Source organism: Notolabrus celidotus, chromosome 13 (assembly GCF_009762535.1).
Source record: "Notolabrus celidotus isolate fNotCel1 chromosome 13, fNotCel1.pri, whole genome shotgun sequence".
In the NCBI taxonomy this organism is placed as follows: domain Eukaryota; kingdom Metazoa; phylum Chordata; class Actinopteri; order Labriformes; family Labridae; genus Notolabrus; species Notolabrus celidotus.
This window is the reverse complement of record NC_048284.1, coordinates 22,404,123-22,428,415: the sequence shown is the minus strand read 5'-3', so window position 1 is coordinate 22,428,415 and position 24,293 is coordinate 22,404,123. Positions and strand designations below refer to the sequence as shown.

General features: G+C 38.7%; 2 protein-coding genes across 5 annotated transcripts in view; both read left to right on the top strand.

The window, feature by feature from the left end:
- The first annotated feature begins 4,375 nt into the window (after positions 1-4,375).
- Positions 4,376-20,616, top strand: LOC117824332 (echinoderm microtubule-associated protein-like 1). Of its 2 annotated transcripts, none has more exons than XM_034699799.1 (7): positions 4,376-4,535; positions 12,769-12,975; positions 15,562-15,691; positions 16,870-16,971; positions 17,515-17,546; positions 17,758-17,784; positions 19,285-20,616. In XM_034699799.1, the coding sequence occupies exons 1-7, from the start codon at positions 4,376-4,378 to the stop codon at positions 19,557-19,559; spliced, it is 933 nt and encodes a 310-aa protein (XP_034555690.1). In that variant the 3' UTR covers positions 19,560-20,616. The 2 variants fall into 2 exon arrangements, with proteins under 2 accessions (XP_034555690.1, XP_034555689.1); XM_034699798.1 differs by having other exon boundaries at positions 17,512-17,546.
- Positions 20,617-22,548: 1,932 nt separating this feature from the next.
- The window catches only part of evlb (Enah/Vasp-like b), a 65,932-nt gene continuing 64,187 nt past the window's right edge, over positions 22,549-24,293 (top strand). The window contains exon 1 of one of the 3 annotated variants that reach the window (XM_034698822.1): positions 22,549-22,939. In XM_034698822.1, coding sequence (XP_034554713.1) covers positions 22,935-22,939 — 5 coding nt within the window. In that variant the 5' untranslated portion in view covers positions 22,549-22,934. Of the gene's footprint in view, positions 22,940-23,665; positions 23,774-24,293 lie in introns of those variants that run through there. The other 2 variants (XM_034698823.1, XM_034698825.1) reach the window with 2 other exon arrangements.

Genomic DNA, 24,293 nt, shown 5'->3' with positions numbered 1-24,293 from the left:
GAAAAACCTGTGTGTGGCTCTTTATTCCTCATGTGATAACTCCAGTATGTATACATGTTTTAACCTTTAGCAGCAGTGTTCATTCTGTCTCATATGGCATTACACTTTATTAAGGGAAGGCTGTTTTCCTGACATTTAAGAAAGAGGAAGTGTGAAGTTCCTCCTGTATGCAGCTGTCATGCTGCACAGTGTCCACAGGAGGGCAGCAGTGAGACAGCATGCACAGGTCAGGGTCACACCTTTGACCTTTTCCTTTTGAGTACATAATGGTCCTCAGTGCATATTTATCTGGTTAATGAACTACAGCAGGACACAGGTTTCAGCTTCCACCGTTCCCTCTCCCATGATTCCTCTCTCCACATGTCTCCTGTCAGCACACTCATTATCTGTCTTTGGCCTTTATCCCTGTTCAGACCTCTGGGCATTAGGAACATCCAGCTCACACATACACACTCACACTCCACAGGGTCTCAGTGTCGGTTACACAGGGCCAGCAGCAGCCAGAGTGGATGATTAGTGTCTAATACTAATACAACCAGCCGCACACTTTGACCTCTCAGGTGCTTCAGTCTGCTCTGAGATTATTAGCTGCTAAGTGGTGTAAATAACAAGCCCCCATGTAGTTTTCAAAGAACGGGGTCATTCAGACGCACACACGTTTATTTTTAGCCTGAAACCAGTTTAACAAAATATAAAGCCAGCTCTGTTAAGATATCAAACTGGAATGAAGTAAAAAATGGCATCATAAAAATCCTATTTCAGTGTTTTAAACTTTAATTTATTTCAGTGATGAATTCTAAAGCGTCCTGATGGGTCATGTTTTCTTTTTGTATGTTTATAGCAAATACCTTTAATTTTTCATCAAAGTCAAATCTGATGAGTCTATTTTGACATTAAAAAAAACACTACGATACAAGGACTCTTACCCTCCTTTCACCACACAACAACACAGTCTGCTTAGAGTCACCAGTTAACAGGGTCACTCTTCAAACTGGAACACCTGTTGTTCTGAAAGGGTCATTAAATTGTTGTCTGAATTCTGCAGAGCTTGTGTCCACTGCTGGGATATTTATTCTGACAACTAACCACGTATCAAGCAGACATTTTGATTGTGGAAAAAGTTTTTATTTTGTTTAAAGCTTGCTATCTTCTCTGGATGGACGGAGCAAAACGATGCTTCCATTGCCAAAATGCATGCACATATTTTAAAGACAGGTCCATTCAGGGAGGAAAAAACTTTTGTAATTCCACCCAAGTTTTTTTCCCCTAAGCGCCCTTAATGTCACTTATTAGACATCTTGTTTTGAAAAGTCGGCCTTTTCACCATTCACCCTGATAAGTCAGTGCTTCCTTGTTATATAAATGGGCCATGGAAAAGATAGACAGGCATGAGTGAAAGATTGGTTATAAATAAAGTTACTCTAACCCTAACCACCTCATTAGGAACCTTCAGTTTCATAGTACTCTGTATTCAAACCTGAATCAAAAAAACAATTACTCAAAGATGATTAACAAGTTCCATCATATAAAGAATTTGAAAACAGAACCTTAAGAAGTAGAGAAAATGCCTGGTAAAATATAGTGAAGTCTATTATACACTACTATATATGGTCTCGTATAATATATGTATATATGTTGAGTCTGTGCAGACAGAAGGTACAAAGGTAACAGGTAAGTATATTTCAGCAACCAACTAGATCTTCAATAATGATCATATTAATAATGACAGGCAAGTTTCTAAGTTACAGCTGTGTCTTTGAATCTAACACTTAGTATTAAATCATCCAACCATGTGGCCTTTTCTAGTCCTATGACCACTCAAAGCACTTGACATTACATGTCACATTCACCCTTTAACACACCCATCTTACACTGATGGCAGAGGCTGTTATGCCTCAGAGAGAGAAGAGACAGAAGAGAAAAAGAAGAAAGAAAGAATAATGCAATCCATTTAAGTGTACAGCAGCTTCTATATACATTTGATAAACAAAGCTTTACCCACAATTTGAGCTTATGGTAATGAGAAGTATCTGTAAACAAAACGTACTGCTAAGCATTTTTTAACACTCGGGGGAAGAGAGGACTTCCGCTTTGAGGCCAGAGAGCTCTGATAGATCAGCAAAGAAAAACATCTGCTCCAAACTGAACCAATCCAGTGAGTGCCAAATAGACAGAATTCCAGCTTACACCAGGGGAGACCCCGACACAATCACCTAACTAGCTTTTCATCTGCTCCTGTTGTCTTTCTCTGTCTGTCTAATTACCACGTGCAGCTTATTGTCCTCTTGATGACTGTAATTAATCAAGTTGTGCTGCCTAATCTCTGAATCTCATCATCCTTACAGTACACCAGGGCCGGACACACCGGATGGCAGCCTGATGTAAGCTCTTTTCAGGAGAGTAATTGTGTGCTTGTCTGCAACTTTGCGTGCCTCAGAAAATTGAATGATCCCTCCCTGCTGTGTTTGTTTTTTGTCAGGAGAGTGTGTGTATGTTTTCACAGCGCACAGGTCAGTAAATGTTAATCATAATGTCCTCCATGAAGCAGTGGCTCTGTTTGCCGACAGAAGTTATGCAACTTATCTTTTAGGAAGCGTTTTTCAAGCCTTTAGTATGAGGATGTTTTCTTTATCTGAGGCTTCCTGACTGCTGTCTACACTCTGTATTATCAGGGGCATTACACAGGGGTGGCCTCAGGGTGGCATAGACCCCCCCCTATAACCAGATTGGCTATCTCAAGGCTGGGGGCTTCTTATTGAAGCCACACATTTTATTAGTGGCTTCTTGTTGAAGTCACAAATACGTCTTTATGCAATGTTGAATCTTTTTTTTTTTGTGGTTGTAACTTAATTATAACATGCCAGAATTACATTGTGAGCAGGTCAATCAAGACAGCTAGTTTAGTTGGGAACAGACCAAACAATTTTACTTGAAAGTCATTATAGGAGGCATCCAGAAAGACAGAACAGATTAATGAACGAATGAAAATTATATTTGTCCCCTTGAAAATTTGCTTTGCATCAAAAGCATAAAAGCACATAAATAAGTGAAAAGTACACTAACAGCCAAACAAGATAACACATATAATGACTGTGTCAGGTGCAAAGATGAAGCTCAAGGGTAAGAAGTTGTATTTTTTATTTAAATTTAACCTTCATGTTTGTGTTTCGATAGGAGAGATGTGCTGAGATAACGAAACAAACGTCTGGGCTTTGCAGGCATCCAATCATTTCTGTAAGCTGGCCTGCAGGTCACCTCATTTGCTTCCCCTGACAAGAACTTGCGTCTAATTGTGTCTTTGTCTTTCTAATTGACTTCAAATTTTATTCACTTTTTCTAATCATTTTATTGGCGTTTGGTGTGAACACATGATTAGGCATTAAAGTTACGGTTGGTAGCCACAGAAAACTAGCATGAATTAGAATGTAGCATTTCCTCAGGACTCCGTCTAACACCTCCCCTCCTCCCTTCGAAGCTCCTGCAAAACGACGCCCCCGCTCACACGCACGAGCGCCGCGGATTTGCAAACATATGATCATGACTGATTCAAAACCAGTCTTCAGCACATTGTGTTTGGACTACGTCAACTCATGTCTCACTCAGCAGTTAGAAAACACCAAAACATTATCATAGTGAAAGTTAAAAACACAAACAAACATGAAATGTGCGCGCAGGAGGCGGGCAGAATGGCAGGACGGGATTTTATTGGTTTCATAATTTGGCTTCCAAAGGCAGGGATTGGTTGGTGTTTTCCCAGGTTTACTCCGGCTGTAGATAGCAGCTTTTTGTCACTCTTTTTAAAGAAAACATTATGTATTGATTGCCATCGGGACATAAAGATCATTTTAACCAGTATAACAAAAAGTGTATCTAAATCTGACTACCAACCCAAGCTTTATGGATCTATGTGTTATACCTTCTGTTGTTTTTGTAAAGTTAATAATTCATACGATGGAAAATAACAACTGTACATCTGTAAATGTTTGAAGTAAAAGTAGATAATTTAATGGTCCCAGAAGGAGAAAATAAATGCTATTCAGACATGTGTGAGGGCACACATGATTCAAGTCAGCAGGGCCACCCCAGATTAACCTTTAGACACGCCTCTGTCAGTAACAGTCTATCTCTCACACACAATCAGGCTCCTACTCTCTCATAAACCTGTCCTCTCTGAGCTTCAGATGGCTTACCAGGTTCTTAATCTGTCTTCTGAGTGACATCACCCTCTGCCTGCACCCTTTATACACTCCTCACAGGACAGCAGGGAAGAAAGAGGGAGGGAGAGCTGGTGGCTGCTGGTGGTTTAATGAAGGTGAATCAGCTCACACAGTGAAAACTCAGTTGGAACCAGACAGAGACACACTCCATCACGGCCATGGCAGCGGGCACAGTGGAGGGGGACGAGCACATGGATGAGCTGCTGGACCAGGGTCTGGGGATGGAGGAGACAGGACACGACCTGCTGAGGAGGCCCTCGTTGAAGGAGAGCTACCACTGTGACTCCCTGCTGGCACCCGACACGGACTTTATGACAGGTAGAGAGATGAGCGTTAAGATGCTGAAGTTCAGTAGACTCAGGGATACAGGGATGTGCAGCCACGAAGAAAGTCTGGTTTTATTTTCATTTCTGGTCAATTAGAAAATTCAAAGGCTTTATTGGCATTACACTTTCAGGAAACAATACTTCCAAAGAGTTGATGGAAAAAATAATACAATTTTCTTGATGTTTTCTAAGTTTGCCTCCATATTTTGTAGGTAAATAGAGTTTTGTTTGATTTTGTTTGAGGTTCTTGAACACATTTTTAAAAATGTACAATGAGCAACTTTACATGTTGTGAAAAAGAGAAAATATTTATCTACAGCAGTTGACCATACATGTATGTTTCTACACAGGGCAGCATATTTGACAATATATTTTTTAAACAAGTGAAATAAGAATATTTAAATTAATTTAATCTGAATTAGGTTAAATACATGCCATAAAGCCATTCAGAACCTGTTGATTCAACTCAGATACAGTCACTATTTCTCCTTTTTTCCTACACTTTTTCAAAACATATTTTCACCCATCCTGTACAGTATTTATTCCGAACAACCAAATTTATCTCAAACACTACTCCTGCATTCCTAACAAACCTATCACATGCCTCACGGTCAAACTGTGGGTGTGCTGGAATGTGCCTCAGCTGAGTAGATTTAGGGAACTGTCCTGTCCCCTCGGGGATATTAGTATCAGTGGACTAATACGTGAAAGATTGCCTGTGCACACGTGGCTCGTGTGTCTCAGCATGCAGGCTGCAGATATGAGCAGACAGATGCTGTTCCTTCATTCAAGAAACACCATCTGCGAGCAGAGATTAAATACTCTGCTGCTGCTCTGTCTTAATGTGTTTTCATTTTGCTAAGATGCATAACAGGCATATGAATCTTGAAACTGTTAGCGCTGTGCTCGTCGTGCATGTGTGAACCTGTATGTTTCTGTGTGAGTCAGAGGCACAGAGACAGACTTCATGTACGTGCTCTGTGTGTTTACATTTGCATGAAAGGCGTCCGGGGAGCCTGCCTGTTCTTTGTATGGCTGAGTTAGTGCAGAGATTGAGCTTTGGGCTGCTAATTCCCTTTTACAGCACTGGGATTATGTGCTATTCTAATCCCAATCCCATATGGGATGTGTGGAGGTGGCACGAGGGTAGTGTCACGGCCAGGACAAGAGGAGAAACAGAAAATCACAGTCTACACAGAGTTACAACCCTCCACGAGAGACAGATTACTGCTGGCTGTGAGTTTGAATGATTATACTGAAAGTGTTCGCCCACAGCAGATCAGCTCCATCAGGAGGAAAATCTTAGATCTCAAATTATTTACAAACTCCAGAGAACTGAGAAAAAATCATTTCATGTGATCCAGTTTCTAAACAATGGATACAAGCATGTTTCCATGTTGAGGGTTCATAGACACTAAACTCTGAACGAAACCCTTGCACCACTGCCAGTTATCGATCATTTGAGTTGATTTTAAACTGTATGCTCTAAATATCAATCAAGCTGAAGAGGATGTTGACAAAACTCAGTGTTTCAGTCTATTCAGCAGCTAGAGCTTTCAATCACTCATTATTTGTAACTGTTCAGATCATTAGTTTGAACAGTTTCAACATTATTAGCTTATGATTGATCATAATAATAGCTAAATGTTTCAATCAATTCATCCATAACATTAAGCTAACTATTTTTAGCATTAAACAGTAACTTTAAGCAAACTATTGCCTGTCAACTTATTGTTCATAACTTTCTTTCATTATTTTTTCACAACACTGAAGTCTATGTTAGGAGGTTGTCAGCTGGCTGCTTTGCTAGCTATTTGTTTAAACAACTTACCCAATGCTATTCTAAGCTAACTCATTTTACAGTGTAGCTAGGCCTATCAGTTCACTTTTAGCTAACCATTTCAAGTAATTGCTAAACCTGTTAGTACTACTCTTTGCTAACTCGTTGAGCTTTTTGTATTAGCCTACTTTTAGCTAACTATTTCTACTGTTTGCAATATATTATCATTCATTCATACCATCCCTGTATTGTCTGTCACACTCCATCATCTCATCTCGTACTGACTCTCTGACTACTGATGACATTATAATGGATATTACATTATATTATTTAATTATCTTGCTGTATCATATTATGTTATATTGCATTATTACTGTTTACTACAATGTACGGTCATATTACATACCCATATTTATTTATTATAGTGCTTAATCTGTCATTACCAACCATAATCACACCATGTCAACATGTCACTATTGAAATATTTTTAAAACTGCCTGTAATTACTGCTATTTAATCGATTTTTAACATTTGCATTTATCTAAATTCCATTTGTAACATTGTATATATCTAAATTGTATTCTATCTTTATTTATCTATTTTCATTTTACTTATTTTATTTTACTAATTGAAACTTTTTCTTGATTGTGCTTTTGTCTGGGTTGCTGCAACAACTGAATTTCCCCCAGGGCATCAATAAAGTAATATCTTATCTTATCTTATCTTATCTTATCTTATCTTATCTTATCTTATCTTATCTTATCTTATCTTATCTTATCTTATCTTAAATTAGCCAACTCGTTGCTAACTATTTAACCTACTCATTTAGCCTACTTTTAGCTAGCTTATCTTTTTTGACAGGTTTGATGTAGATCATTAACCAACTATTTTACTCATTCAGTCACTAGCCTACTTTTAGTTTACTGATGTCACTGTTGCTAGGCTGATAGCCTATTCCTAGCTTACTTTTTTTACTTTTTTAATTATTACTTTTAGCAAACTGGTCCTTTAAACTGTTGATTGATTGCTTGGATCACTTACTATTTTAGCCTGGTGAATCTATCAGAGCAGAGTCACTATAATGCTGACCTTTTCAGTTTTCATCCTTCAATCCAATTTTTTTTCTCCATATATTCAAGGTGTAAACTACATTCATGCCATTGAAAACTAATTAAAGTTTTTCTTTAATATAGAGAAGATAAGGTAAGAAGATTTAAAGTGAGCTGTCTGATGTTACTGTAGATGTTCACTTTAGTATCAGGTTGAGATCAAATAGCTCTGATGTTTTAAACATACTGTAGTTATATCATTTTAACTCAGTGATGAAGTTAGTTACACATTTGTGTTCTGCATTGTTGGTGAGGAGCAAACTTTTTTTTTACACTTGTGTGCTGAAATTGGGTTATTGTAAAAACTGAAACAACCGTAATCTGATTTAATTGATTTTTACCCAACTGAAAACAGAATAATGCCCACTGAGGTGCATACAATGAGAAAGGCTTTAAATTTCTGCTCTTGAATCTCTCCAGACGTTACATATGATCTGTTTATCTTGTGAATACTTTGATGTACCCAACAGTTCAGCTAGCAGGCATGAAATGGTGAAACTATGCCATGAAGAACAGCTGCAGACAATATTGTAAATTTGCTTCCATATATCTAATTCTTTCACATTAATGTGTTAAACTGGTATCCAGCCAGAATATCCTGCAGAGTGGACGAATCAGGTTCACATTTTTCAGGGATTGGCCTCATGCAAGTTAGGGTAGGTGATGAGGTCATCATGATGGTATTAAAATGCTTGAAGAAACAAGTGGTGGTACAACTGTAATGCTTTAAACTTGAGGCCAACCTCCCCTACTTAGAGTTACACTGTAAAAAGTCAAAGCTTACCAATTACGTTTGTCTAATTCAGTCAAATTATTTGTCAAAATTTCAAATATAAAACACCTAGACATGCCACATGGACCTGGTTAATACAGAAATAGATTGTATTTAAGATTTAAGATATTACAACCTAAAATTAAAGACTTAATTCATTGTAATGAGTAAACATCTGCCTTTGCAGCAAACAAATTTATATTGATAAGTTTCTTAAAATAAGTATTTCCTCTTATTTCAAGAAACTTATAAAAGATACTTTCATGCTCTCATTTTTACTCATTACAATAAAGAAAGTCCTTGTTTTTATCTTGTAATACATTGAAAAAGATTTGTATAAATGTGGCATATATGGACTGTTATGTGGTATTTTTTTAAAAAAAATTAACAATGTCTTTATTGACTTTTCCATGTACATTGTGCATTACACAGACATAAATATTACGTCATCATTTTGTACCATAAAAAGTCACTTTTTTGTTATTTTCTCCCAAACAAACAAAACACCCCTTCCCCCCCACATTCATCTCTCTCTCTAAGTCTGATAAGCACACAAGACAGAATCTCTATTACATTTAAAGGTACCTTGAAAAAAGTAAAATATACATCCGCACATATACAAAGATTTAGGTTACACCAGTTCTCAGTTTCTTCATCCTTTTTCTGGGATCTACCACAAGTCCGTATAAGTATCTCAGTCTGGGTTTTCAGCCTGTAAAAGCCCTCCTATATCTCCTCTTTTAATATAATCATTAAATGGTTTACAGATTTCCTCAAACTGTTAATTTGTTTTTCAAGGTGTACGTTATTCTCTCCATTGACATACATTGTGCCATATTTCTAATCTAAGCACCGATTGTAGGTGCTTCAGTTTTCTTCCAGTATTTTGATCAGAAATGACAGAAATACACTCGGTAAGATTTGAGTTTTTGCAGTGTAACTGTTAAAACTTCATGCACTGGTTATTCGATTGTAATGTCTCAAGATATTATATGAATGATTCTTTATGGTAATATATCTCATTAGGTTAATAGAGCTACACACTAATCTTTCTACAAAGCACCAGGCAACAGCAACAGTAGCTCCAGGGGCAGGTTCACCAGCTGGTAGTTTTTGGTTAAGCTCAAAGGTATCCTAAGGACTTTCTTCTGGTTGTGAAATAGAGGGAAATTAATACTATGAATTACAAAAGCAAACAAGACCATCAGTAAAATGATAGACCGTTTCTATACATTCATTTGTAATGCCTGTCATTACCACAAAAAAATATCCACCAATTGCACAACTGATCTATTTTGTTCACAATCAAGTTTTTCTGAGAACAGCAGTGAAGTAATGCTTCATTACATAACTGGATATCAGAGCTGGTTTTTGTGCTTTTGTTTGCTTTGATACTCACTCTGAAACTTCAGTCTACTATCACTCAGAGGGACCTTCTCCCTGACCTCTGTAACTCTGAGGATGTGAAACATGGAGCTTACTGCAGCAGAACAAAAACAATAAGAGGCCACATTTCAGGTTTATTTCTACTGTTTTCCTCTGCATCTCCATCTCTGGTTGTGACATGGGGCTTATGTGTGGGGGCGGGGTCAAAGAGGCTCAGTCTGAGGGATTATCATTGTACTCTGCACTCACATACAAGTACACACACACACACACACACACGCACACACACACACACACACGTGCAAAGACAATTTAGGCTGAATTGGAGATTGCTGAGATTTTTCAGCATTATCAACCCCACCCCCACCTTTACACCAGCACACACCCTCAGCAAAACAGCTTAAAGCTGCATCGTACACATCACTGAGTCCCAGAGTGAGTCAGGAGACCACCAAGGATACATGGGAGGATCAAAACATCATTAACTTCACCTCCCGCAGCAGATATACTGTAATACTGCCTGGATGCTGTAACAGAGGAGGACGTAACACTACAGAGGCTGAGTGTGTGTGTGTGTTTGCGTGTGCAACTTAAGTGGAGCAAAGGAGATGAGATCTTAGTGGACACCAGCCAGTGGATCAAACTCAGATGGAGGGAGAGTCGGCCTCTCTGAGCGGAGCCAGAGGAGGAAAGAGGAGTGAGAGGGTGTGCTCACGAGAGGAGCGGAAGAGGAGGAAGACGTTTTTGGTGGAGGAAGGCCAAACTGGTGTCCAGCAGAAGCTCCCTGAGTGCTCATCAGGGTCCAGTATCTCCCACGGTATCCATCTCTGAACTATTGTTACTGTGTTGGATGAGTGCCAGCAGTACATGAAAGTTACATAACAGTGATTGAAAGTGAAATTACAGCCGGCTAGTGACATTTTAAACGGTTAGGATGTGTGCTCTGCTCTCTTTGTTTACATGTGTCTGTGATGACACTGTGACAGTATGTGTGATCGTCTGTATCCAGCTGTGAGGTGACCTCATTAGCTTGATTTTGCCACACAGAACAGGCGACGTTAAAGAGCTTATCCCTTTCCCTGCTGGCAAAAAGTTGAACCTTAAATGAGCTTTTAGGGCAGATTTCATTGAGGAAATTAACAAAAGTGCTGGCTTAAGTATTTAGCTCAAATTTTGAATGTAGAAGTGTATTGTTATTTTTTTTTTATCTTGATCTGTCCTCTAAAGTAAGGGACGGAGGGACGGTTGCAACAGTTGATGCATTTCTTTGGTTACTCAAAGACTATCTGGACAAGCTTGAACAATTTTGGGTTTTTGTAACTTGCATCAGTGTGCTGCCAAGTTACGTTAATATGATTGTCAAAGTCTTCATGATAAATGTGGACTTGAAGATATCAAATGTTGCTGATTCCAACACTGGGAACAGCTGTAAACTGTTAAGGCAGATCATGTTATTGCACCAAACGTTAAAGTTACGGCTGTAAAGCAATTCATATTTTACATGCTTTATTTCAAAACTTATTAGTAACTTTCATTTTGTATCCCATGTTTAAGACTTCATTTTTTAGCATTTTGATACAGTCCATCTTGACAATATAAAGCAAAACATGTCAATCTGAGGAAGACCCATAGACCTGAGTCTTCCTCTGTGTTGACTTGCCTGATTTAGTTTCTTTGATTTGGTTTCATCCACAGGTCTGTGGTGATTCACACACTCTAAAGCGCTCTGCCACCTTTTGTGATGCAGTTGCCTGCCGACATCAGTTGGATTAGCTGCACCTGTATGCTCAGCTCGTTGGTTATGGCTCAAGTTAAAGATACTTTGGTGTATTTTGTTGTAGTTTGATATAAAGTGGATATTACTTTGATTTGTCAGCTGAGCCGTCAGGGAGTTTTTGATAGTGAATTGTAGTGGTGTTGCTGTTATTTTCCATCATGGCGACAGCAGCAGGAAGACACAGCAGCTTAATCACAGTGTGTCAAAAGTGATTAAAAAAAGAACGCACTCATTTTGGACTTGAATCAAATTGCGATTAATTCATTAATGCCGACACCCTTAACGAAAATGCATTAATGATGCAAAGTTAATCAAGCTTTTTGTTTCAAGAAGTATTGAAAAATGTTCATTGTTTTCCACAATTGTACAGCATGAGTTTCCTCTAAGATGATCAAGCAATTTCTACTTTAAATGTGGTGGCAAGTGTTTACTCATAGATGTGTACATAGCCTCAGGGACATCATCCATTGGCTATAGGAAAGGAGTTGTGATGCACAAAGATTTTGAAAATGCTGACCATTAGTAACTTTCTGTCAACCTAGAAACAGGTACAGGGATGGAGTTACAGAAATAGTTTGCCATGTTGCAAAAAGTTACAATGTGCCAACCTGTCAGTCAAATCAACCTCACCCCAAATCAAGCTCTAATTATGCATAACTCAGCCTTACTATAATCAAACTGATAATTATAGAACAAATCAGCCCATTTACAGCTGTAGTGAATAAAAGAAATTACATATAAAGTCCAAAATAATTTTGTTGCAGGCTATAAACATGTTCAGTTCTGTGGTTAAAATAAATATTTTGATATAAGACTCCCCAGGTTTTGTATGAAGTGATCGTTTGAATCTTGCTAATTTACTTTGTGATTAGTGGATTGTCTTGCTCATATGCTCATTCTCAGCTATTTCTCCAACCAACTGATTGTAAGGTATCAGTTTGAGTCAGATGTACATTAATGTCATTCTTGGTATCTTCCTCTGCCTGCTAGTGTGTTTGGTTTTTAACACTGTCACTGTTGCCTTGACTGATGAAAATTACTCCTGATGTCAATTTTTAAGAGTCTACTTGGAAAAAAGTGCACATAACTATTCGATGAATGTGGAAACAAGTTCAGTGTTCACTGAATGCCTCATTTTTTTGGTTTACTAGTGCAGGTTCCGCATGTCTCAGTTATGTAACGTCATTGAAAAGCCAAAAAAATACATAATCTGTGTCATGGCTTAAACTTGTGTCACGCAATCTATCTATCTATCTATCTATCTATCTATCTATCTATCTATCTATCTATCTATCTATCTATCTATCTATCTATCTATCTATCTATCTATCTATCTATCTATCTATCTATCTATCTATCTATCTATCAGTCTAACACATTGTTTTTCTGTGTTATCTTCAGATGATCGTAGCTCCGCAGCGAGTGGTCTTGACATTGCGGACAGACTGACGTACCTGGAGCACAGGATGCAGATGCAGGAGGATGAGATCCAGCTGCTGAAGCTCGCTCTGGCTGATGTCCTGAAGAGACTCAACATCTCTGAGGAGCACCAAGCGGCGGCTGCTGCTGCTTCTGCTACAGGAGGGAGGAGAGCAACAGGTGCTAAAGGTGAGAAAAGCTCTCTGTGGATTATTGACATTACTAAACATGTGTTGTGCGTGCGACAACTTAATCGTGTAGACATCTACTGCATATTGGAGATTTATGTATTTGTTACAGTAACTGATGGGTTGTTGGTGCCGTAAAACATTACAGTTTTTCTCAGTCGCTTTGGTACATTTCTCAGATCAGAATTGAAATTCTCAAAACTAGTTGTTCAATCTTCACATCACTGCGTCACTTGTGCACATCAAAAAAGCAGTTTCTCATTTCTTTGAACAAGTTGATAATGCTTTGGTACATCCATGCAAATGATTATGTACAATTCTCTACTATTTCCTACATTATCAATTGCTTATGTCATGTTGATCACAATGTATTATAATGGGTCTCTGTTGAATAGTCTCACCTTCCACAACATTTAGGCATTAGTTCATCACATAAGTCTTCACATGGTTGAACATGTTGTCAGAATATGTCAGTCATATTTCTGAACATTTCCATTAGACTTTTTTTCTAAATCTGTCCTGAATTGGTAAATTGCTCCAAGGTGAAGCTTGACTTTCGCTAACGAAGGGAAATGTGTGAAGCATTAGATCAACCAATGATGAACATGACTAAGCAGTTTGACTGTCTTATCCGTACACAATGACACAAGGACTTGTCACTCTGATGGCACTGACATGTCCATTGACACAGATATTTACTTTTGAGAGATGAACCAAGGATTTTCAGCAAAATACTAGCTTTTGCAGGTAATCCATGGTGTTTTGCTATTTGTACGAATTGTTTTGAGAAATGCACTTACTGTTTTGCAAATGTCGAGGATGATTTGAGAAATGTACCGAAGCGACTGAGAAAAGCTTTAAGTACCACAGTGTTGTTCATTATGGCTCAAGCTGTGTGACTGAGAGTAATTCTAGAGTATTTCTCAGATGCTTTGGCACATTTCTGGAAACACTCTCTAAGTTTTCAGTCCAGGAGATGTCGTTCCCAAAGAAAGCACAACATTTTAGTTTCACAGCAAAACACTGAAACTCACCAAAACATTGAAATTATCTGTCAAAATAAAGTTGTTGCGTTACTGAAAAGGTTAAAGTTACAGATCTTTCTGGTGGTCGTTAAACGCTGTTTTGTAAGAATCAATCAACTCTAAAGTGTATCCTTCATCTCCTAAGTTTTAAATATTCAAACTGTTTTACCCACCATGTTTTCATTGAAATTGAAAGCCTGATTACCCAGGCTGTCATTTTTTCTGATGCAAACTAACTGCTATCATACAAAAGTGAGTAATCTTCAGATGCTGATTTCAGTCCAAGGTTTCACACTTTAATTTCTGAAGCAACTGAGAACTGAGGTTTTGAATGCTATGTGAGGAATAAATGAAACTGACACCAAAGAAACAAACAGAAAGAAATGGACATGTAAACAACAGTTGACAGGAAAAAAACCCTCAATCTGATCTTTACCAAAGGATTAAATATGTATTACTATAAGTTGATTTATTAGTTTTTTTAAACAAAGCACAGCACTGTATGTAGTAGTAACAACAAATCAAGTTATAGTGCTGGAATAATTGTATCTATTCAACATGGAATATCAGACTCAATGTAAATGAAAATCAACGTTTCTCAGCAGATTTGACGCTAAAATGGAATATTATCTATGTGATTACTTACATTATTAAAGCTTATACTGAAAAGTAAAAATGTAGAACAGTGAAAAAACCTTGGGTCAGAAATATATAAACATTACAGTATTATTCAAATGTTAGACAACTGTACAAAGTCATTTGCCTTAACATTGTAAACACTGGTGATAAATAATGAGAAATACTCTTTCTGTTCTTCTTCAGTTTGAGATCACCTCATATTATTAATTCACAGTTGTTGTTATTAAAGAACCTGTGAGGAACTTTCCTGCCCTGATCATGTGTGAATAGTGTTTTTTACACACAAACACACACACACACACACACGCACACGCACACACACACACACACACACACACACACACACACACACACACACACACACACACATACAAAATCCTCCTGCTGTCCCTGAACAGTCAAATGTATCAAAACAAAAGAAGAATTGATCTCGTTGCTGATGGTCTTGTTTGCTTTTATAGGTCATACAGAGACATCAGTGTAAACCCCTCACATGAGCTTTAAGTAGTATAATTTTTTTGTTTTGTTTTTACAGATGCTCTAATGTAAATGCTAATTATTATTTTCACTATCCAATAATCAACTTCCATGGCTTGTATTTTTGTTTTCTATATTTTATATGGTTAATACTAAAGTTTAATATGTAGTTTATGCAAAAAGACACAAACTTATTTGAAGTTCAACAACATTTTGCATTCATTGATAAGGGGATATACCTACAAAAGCTACAATCAGTCCTGATATTTCAGTAGTTTATGTCTAAATAGTGGCATGTGCATAAAGACAAACACCATTTATTAAACTTTCAACAATGGGACTTAATTCTCCAAATACCACAGAGAACCATTATATCATCAACACTGACTACCTTTTGCACTCTAACACACATATTTTAAACTAATAGTTTGTGTGTGTCTGTACAGCGAGGCCTGTGTCTCTGGCTCTGCCCTCCAGAGCGCCCATGGTGACCTCCAGCTCTGCCTCTCTGAAGAAGGGCTCCACGCTGCCCTCCAGCTCATCAGCCAGGAACTACAGCCCCACACCACCTCGCTGGTAACACACATACACACACTGCTGCTGCCTCTCTCAAGTGATCACATTTGACAAATGATTGAACTTACCTTTGACATCCCCGGTGTGTTTGATGTTTTAAGAAGCAGGAAGGTTCAAAATTGGTGAGTGATTTTTACAAAGGGGAAAACAATTACAACCTTTATTCTCTCATCATGAACACACACACACAGAGCAATCAGATAAATATTGCACATAGTATTAACGGAAGATGTTTCAGAGCTTCAGCCTCAGATCTGTGGCAGCAGCTCTTATTATGGTGTGTAAAAAGAAACGAGCAGACACTTTCCATTATCATAGAAACGGCACACATGGATACCCGGTAATTATCACAACGCTTGGCTTTATTTCAGGGTGATAAAGCAGGAAAGCTCTCTGCAGAAGTCCTCCTCTTAATTATCTTAAATGATACTGACTTTAAAATGCATTAGTCAGAGAGCAGCGTGGTGGTTTCTCTTATGAGTTCTATTCTGGGATCACTGATATATATAGAGGTAGATCTCAGTTATATACATCATTATTGCCATCATCATCATCATTATCATTACAGCCAATGATTACCTACCACTCTTATCTCACTTATTCTCTCTGCTCATTAATCTCACCTCACTCTTATTTGGGTTCACACCTGTGTCTTAAAAAAAATTTCTTCATGAGAAGAGGACACCCCTATTTTTCTTTGTTTTGTTTCAAATATAAGTTAACATATTTAATTCATTACTGACCTTGACGCTAGGTTGTTACATAATACAGTATGTTATGATGGACTACCTCAGTGGGGCATATTTACAGCCGATCGTTGTCCTACAGTATTTATCATAATGGGTTAAATGTTTGACACTCAAAGGGTCAATAGGGAGATTTTTCTCTACAAATACTACACAAGCATGTACAAGAGCAGCAAAGACATAAAACTTTGTCCACAGCTGTTGCCAAAATTGACAGATTTCCTGTCTCTCTTCAGCTCTCCTATCAATAAAGGCAAATTGCTGTAAAAAAAAGAAAAGAAAAACTGTGACTTCTGAGTTTATCTACATTAATAATAAACTAAAGGATATATTTTAAAGTCGGTTTATAGTTTAGTCTCAACGATTTAAATAAAAGTTAATGCATTCAATAAAGAGACATGCTGTAACAGAGCTTTAACCTTTTCCTTGCAGTAGTGTGAAGAGCCCACCAGGTAGTGTGAAGGACAGTCCGTGTAAGACATCCAGATCACGACCCAGCTCTGCGGCTTCCACCAGCAAAAAAACTCAAGAAGGGTGAGAGGCTTTTCTTACACTCCTAAAACCTTTACACACAACACACCTTTCTTTTTATTGTAGTTATTTAATGTGTTTTTTTGTTTGTTTTTTAAATTGAGTTAAATATTTAAGACCCTCCTTTTTCTCATTTTTATTAGTAAGGTGTTTTATTTCATGTACAATTCTTGAAAATCAGCACATGTATAAATCTCCATTGATTTCGGGGCCTCCAGTTATTCTTGGACAATCAAGTTGAAATCAAATCTCTCTAAATCAAGCGAAGGTTACTTTTCAACCTCGGCATCCTGCTTTACATGAAAAACCCTAAACCACAGAGGATATTACACCCAGTGCAGTCTGTGTGGTGTTGAACTGTTAAGTCAAACTGAAAGTGACAGTGTAAACGCTGAGAAAACTCTCATTATGTTTGGTGACTTTCTCTTTTTGGTGTCACTGTATCTCTTCATCTGTCCTTGTTGGGTCCTCTTCTCTCTCTCTCTCTCTCTCTCTCTCTCTCTCTCTCTCTCTCTCTCTCTCTCTCTCTCTCTCTTATTATAGCAGCAGTAAGTCAAAGGAGGCTGCAGTCAATGTAGGTAAGTGAGCCCTCTCTCTTCTTCCATGTTTGTTTTTTTCCCAGACTATATCTGGCAGCATTGAATCTTAGAAAGAATGTGAAACAGCTGCTGACTAAGTCTTAATTTAGAAAAAAACAAACGCATTAGTGATTTAGCAAAAGACTGACGTTACAGTGTGTGCTACAGTTCCTGAAATTAATGGGCCTTCTGTGTTTGTGTGTTTGTGCAGGGTCAAGACGTGTGACGCACTGCAAAGGTAGGATTCATCCCTAACCATGCTTTTATTAACACTTTTCCATATTCTATGAAGTGCTTTTTGTGCCAAAAATACATTACATGTGTACTGTCTATTTTGATCTTACACCTTACAAACACTTATTACTGCACATCTGTCACTTTGTTGTGGTCCATTTAATTTAATTGATTGGCATGCTGTCCTGATGTGTTGACCTGATGTTTTTTCCCTTTCATCAAATTGTGTTTTCAATGTGGATGTGTCATTAGGCAACACGTAAGAGTATCATACATCATATGTAAAATCTGATTTATAAAGTTCTATGAAAATCATGTAAAGTTTAACATGTGAAAACATGATGTTTTTAAGATGAATGAAATGAAGTGTTTTAATCGCACCAGGGCCACAAAAAGAGGGATCTATGAGGGGCTACATAGGGAACACTTCATCCTCAACTTTTAAGACGCGTCTCAAACAAGCAAACCAGAATTGTAATCCCTGTTAACCTGCCCAGGGACTGAGATGTAAATTAGCATTCTAACTAAATATGTTATGTTGTGTTTTCATAGTGATGTTTATCAATATCCACTAAACCTGTCAAAGAAAAAAATAATAGATAAATGGAGTAATATGTTAATAACAACACATTAAGGTAACACAGGTCCACAGTACTAACAACACATCAGGATGATACATCAGGATAACGTGACATGCATAACATGCATACGACAGACCTGTTCATAGACAGCACAGGTTCGGTTTAAAGATAAAATGACATAATCAAAAGCTTTCCAGGTGAGCAGTCGATATATGCAACCCTATTGTCACAACTGAAGTACAGTTTAAATGAGAAATATTTTGTCACCAGACCCTGTAAAACATAGATGAAGTCTCAGTGATGTCATCCATTGGGTCCCAAAAAGTAGACAAACTAAACATCAGGGGTCAACATATTAGAAATGCTGACTCAACCTGACCAAAAAAAGATGTATTATGAACAATCACTCTCAGAGCAAGTGAAGAAATTAGCTATTCAGACCACAACTGTTGTTTTGTAACCAGACTGTTAACATGTATAATTCTGCTGTCCAAATGAGATTTTAATATGGGTGTTGATCGGACTTCCACAGCTTTTGGAGCCAGCCCCAAGTAAACACTCCAGGAACTACAGTTTTTTGCACTGGCATTGGCTTCATGAAGGCTGCCACTTTTTTTTTTTGACATATCCAGTCAAAATAAGCAGTCCACATATAACATAATTTTGGCACAAATGGCACCTCATACATAACACGTCTTTGCACAGTCACCCTCACAGTTAAAACACTGTCTTAAAGAGCTGAGAGCATTGTGTTTGAGTTGTTTTTTTTTTTTATCCATCCTCCATTTTCTTCACATCTCACATGACTGGTGTGTCTTCCCCTCACCCCTATGCACCTCTTTGTCCTTTTCTCCTTCTCAACTCTTCAATTATCAACACACAATCCACTCACTGTCCTCACCTCACTTCACCACTTCACTTAGTGACTATGCAGATTTATCTGAGCCCCCTCGCAAGAAAGACTGGATCTTCTGAGTCCGCCAAATCCGCGGCCTCGGTGCCTGTCAGCAGTGGGAACTCAGCAGCACCTAACAACTCTCAGACTAAAGGGGGAAGCAAGTCAGAGGCAAGGAAAAGTACCCCATCCTTCACCTTGAACCTGCAGAAAACAACAACCACCCAGAACACGATGCAGGACAGATCCATCAACAAGAGTCCACTCAAGTCACCCAGCCAGTACTTTCAAATTTGTTATTAAAACCAAAACACGTGAAAAAGCCTCAGCTGAACAATGGAATGGGATCTGCAAACAAAGACTTTCTTCAATTGTTGAAAAAAAGAGAGAAAATTGTGCAAAATTAGGATTGAGTACACTTCTTAAAGTGCAGAGGTGAGACTATTGCCCTCTCCAGGACACCTTCATGTGTTTTTCCTGTGCAGCAAAAGCAGCTTTTTTGAACATGTCTTTTAACAGGATCATAATTGTCATTAGAATATTTATACTATCATAATGCGTTTGAAGCACTGACTGTACTGTAAAAAGATGGACGACACGCGTCCACCTCTTCCCATTGTACAAAAGTGGAGCCAAAATACCCACTGTGACCAGAACTGAAATGTGGCACTGCGTTGTACTGGTGATGTCATCTATAACCAGAGTCTGCACATCAGGCAACACCCTTTTTATAGCCCCAACTAATTAACTACACCTATTCTCCCAGAAAAATGAGCACTCCAGTATAAATCAGCCTGATAAAAATGAATTACATTTTTCTTTGATGTGTGTATTCACTTTAAAATTAGAACCCCATCTGTCAAGGAGGAGGCAGGCCATGAGGTAGACCTGAAGCCAGTCAGTTGGGGGAGCTCCAAACTTTTGGCTTCATTTTTGGGGGAATGTCAGGCCATCCGTCTGTTATACAGTCTTATTTTAAAGCTTAGAATCAAAGCTTTAAATGCTTTCTTAGCTTCCTCGGAAACCTCTGTTTTTGCCATAGATTTGTTTCTCTCATGCTAGATCCTGTGTTTTCTTTTCTTTGAAAGCCTGTTGTTTCCTGTAAATGTTCCCTCTGTTACTTTTGGTATGAAGTTTTGTGCAGTAAGTAGAGATGTGTGTCTGTAAACAGCTTCAAACCGTGACTGTGTTGGAGGAAAATATCTGACTTTTATGTTGGTATGTGTGTGCAGTGGGTTTTTTTTGTCTTCCACTTGATGTTTCACTTTGAGCTTAAATGATCAATTGCATGTACAACAATCAGTGAAAAAAAGGCTTGCTATAGCTCAGGACAATGAATTAAAACAGATATGATCACTAACTGACTAACTTGTCCTTATGTTAAACCAAGTGTAGGAATGTGTGTATATTTGTGTGTGTGTGTGTGCTCATGCACTTGATTTATGAGAAATACCACAGCTGTGTCTGTTGCAAAATGTTCCACTGTAAGATAAACATTTTTCAGATTTGATTCACACAAATCAGGCTTCAGTGAAACGCTGACTGTCTTGGGGTTTTGTATTTTCCTGTTTTTATTGTAGCAGCTCCTTGCGTTCAGTGACCTTTCCCAACAAGCTACATCAGAGTAAGTAAAAAACAAAACCTTATATTGCAGAAAGTCTTTTTGACATGATGGAAATTATGACACCTGTCATGCAACTTTTCATAAACTTGAGTGAGAAAGATTACAAAATGAGCATAGCTCCATGTATTCACAGCCTCAGCGCCATCCTGTGGAGATACAGGCCAAATACCCAAACAGAGATAACGGTGATAAAACACAGAGATAACATTGTAAGGATGTTAACATTACACTTAATATTTCAGACTAGTTAAATAAGATAACAGTGTTTTATTTAATTAATTTTCTCATGAGCCAATGAGAGGCTGGTACGACTTCCGTCTGTGTCCTCACCACTGTAAAAATCTCAGTGTTTGTATTGCATGTTTTTCTTTTAAATTAGGAGGACCTCTGCTGGTAAAAAGGATGAACTGCAGAAAGGGATGATTTTATTACTTTGAATGTTGATAGAGGAATAATGAGTTTATTATAAAGTGGTTCAGTGAGATATACAGCATATTAAGTTATGATTTTAGACAGAGCCATACTTTATCTCTACTTGATCAAATGTATCACTGTAAATCTTGATGGCGCTGGTTCTGTCAAGAGTCATCTTTTACGTAAGAAAACAGTCGTGTAAAGCAAACTCACATGAATGAGAATGAATCTCATTGAAGTTCATATAAATTATATTTGGCACAAAAACTCAACCAATAAACTGGTTCAAAATATTTTTGATACCTGAAGACCACACAGTTCCTTGTTCTAACTTTTTTACTTTACTATTTTCAAACATCATTGAAGAGTAGTCTGAAACAAGATGAATGTTGGTTGTAACATTTGAGGAAAAACCTCAGATGGGCTTTGCAGACTCGGGAACCCAAAGACCTGCCTGCCTGCCCTGGAACAGCCAGCCTGAGCCTCAGTGGAGCTTTAACTGAGCCGTCTGTCCACCATGTGATGAAACAGCAGCTGCTGCTGCTGCTGCAGACAACGACAGATGTTAGCTGGTCGATTGTTGCTACTGCTGACAGGTGTGTGAGCTAAACTCACTACTTTTGTACTGCATCATGTGATTTTCCACTTCAAAAAAACAGTGCAGTGTGCATCAGCTTGAACAAAAACGTGGTAAAACAAAAGATAAAAAGAAAAGTATTACAGAGGAAGAAAATAAAAGTTATACTTGGTATAGTGTACTTGGAGTACACCTATAGCTTTGATTATTTCATAATAAGTTAACAGGAAAAGTCAGGAAATATCACAGAGAGAAACATCACACAACCAATTAACAAAGGGTCTTTTTCTGCAGGGTCTTAAAGGCTTTACGTAGGCCTATTTGGGATCATGATTATATTTCACATCCAACCTCTTCTACTGAGACTGTTTAATGTTTAGCTTAAAGACTCATTTTGACCGTTTTGAATTATACTTTGTACCTAACAGAGTTCTTCATGAAAAAATAAAAACAACATTTTGATTTTAAAATAACTCTCAAAAAGGACGGTGTGTGTTTGTTTTTCACTCATGCCTTCACGGTAGCTGCATCACCTGACCGAGGGCGCTACTGTGCAGCAAAACCCATCACCATCAAGACCTGAATATTTCAGCAGCCTCTCTCTCCCTCGCTCTCTGCCTCTCTCTCTTTGCCGCTCTCTCTCTCCCTCTCCCTCTCTCTCCATGCAGCCTCCCAGTGGTTAAAGGGAAGAAAGATGGCACCTCACGCGCCGCTGTCAGCCTCTCCGCCCGGCTTCTCCTCCTGCGGACAGCGGCGTGCTTCCCTCTGAGATGGCCTCGACTGAACCACCAGCCTCTTGACGAAACGGCGAAGACCATTTTATATGATTTTTAAAACCCAGACCTAAAAAACTGTGGGCATCTTTGTAGCATTTTCCACACCCTGTCGCCTTCTCAGACCTCAACATCTGCACATCCAGCCGGCTGCAGGCTGCAGCGTTGTTTTTATTGAAACCTCCGGAGCTGCTGCTGCTGGATCATTATTACCAGAACTGAACTCAAGGACAAACACTGAGGGGGACAGAAAACATCCTTCATCATATTCACACGAGCAGGAGGGGAAGATGAGGTAAGCAGAAGCATGCGTGAGTCCCTAGCTGCACAATATAGCTGTGATTCCTCTGCGCATTATTCCGGGATATTAAAGGATAGAGCGAGATAAGCCTAAACATCTTATTAACGGGCATTATGTTGGTTTCCTCAGCGCACGTTCACCCACAGGCCTGTGGTGTGCAGGTCACCACAGCACAAAGGTGTTCCACAGCAGCACGCGCTGCTTTGGACCGGCAGGTTACTTGTTGACCGACAGAAACGAGTCCTTTAAGAGGGGCAGCTGGTCTGAGACTAGCTCAGAAAGGTGTCCACAGACTAACTTCATCATACAGAGTGACAGAGCTCTCGTGATCCAGTTAACACCTCAGTCACCAGCTCGCGCTCTCTGATGAGTCACGTGGAGGTTTTCTGCGGAGAAATAAAAAGATTTGCTGTCACCAGGCTACACATGCAGATTAGTTTCAATGCCACACATATATGATCACTGTATTTATTTACAGAGGAATCACATGTGCTTTTTTTCTCAAATCACACCTATTTCAGCACGCGCATAGACGAAGTACTCATGCGCATGCACGCGCACACACCTTCCCACCTGAGAGCCAATCAGCTGAGAGTATTCACCACAGCATCCAGACACAGCTGTCTGAAGGATGCAATCACTGTTTTTACTGGCTGACCAAAGGAGCCAATCAGGTGAAATGTAACTGGCAGAACTCAGTAGTTCAGCCAATAAGCTGTGAGCCTGCTGAGACACAGATGTGGGTGGGGCTGCAGAGCCTGGCAGAGGTTCATCATGGACAGAAGGAACCCTTGGCTGATTCTGGCAGTTACTGGCATTGAAATCTCTGTGAGTGTGTGTTTGTGTTTATGTTTGCCCGTGTTTGCCCCAAGGTCAGAGCGGGACTCTATCACCAGGATGCTCTCAGTCGGTGCCTGTTTTTGCAAGCTTACCTTAAAACCTAACACTGCTTTACTCTCAACTATCTCAATGACCATCTCAGCTCTGTCTAATATTGATTGTAAAGTGTCACTCTTATGAGGCTTGACATGTGTCCCAGGGCACAAGTGTTTATCTTACTGTATGCTGATACTGAAGAAGGCAGTCTAACTCAAACCTCCTCTCTAGTTTTCTGGCTTACAGAACATAACTTTTCCTGCTGAGGAACACACCGGAATACATCAGTTTCTAACCTTGTAACTTCTCTGTGCCTGTGTGTCACTATATATTCATGCACCTTTACCTTTTACATAAACTCTGCCTTGTTTTAGCCCCATTCTTTCTTAACTGCGACCCCAAATATTTGCTGATTTTAGTGTCTGCTCTGTTGTTGCCTACATCATGCGGCTGTTATTGCGGGTTTTCAATG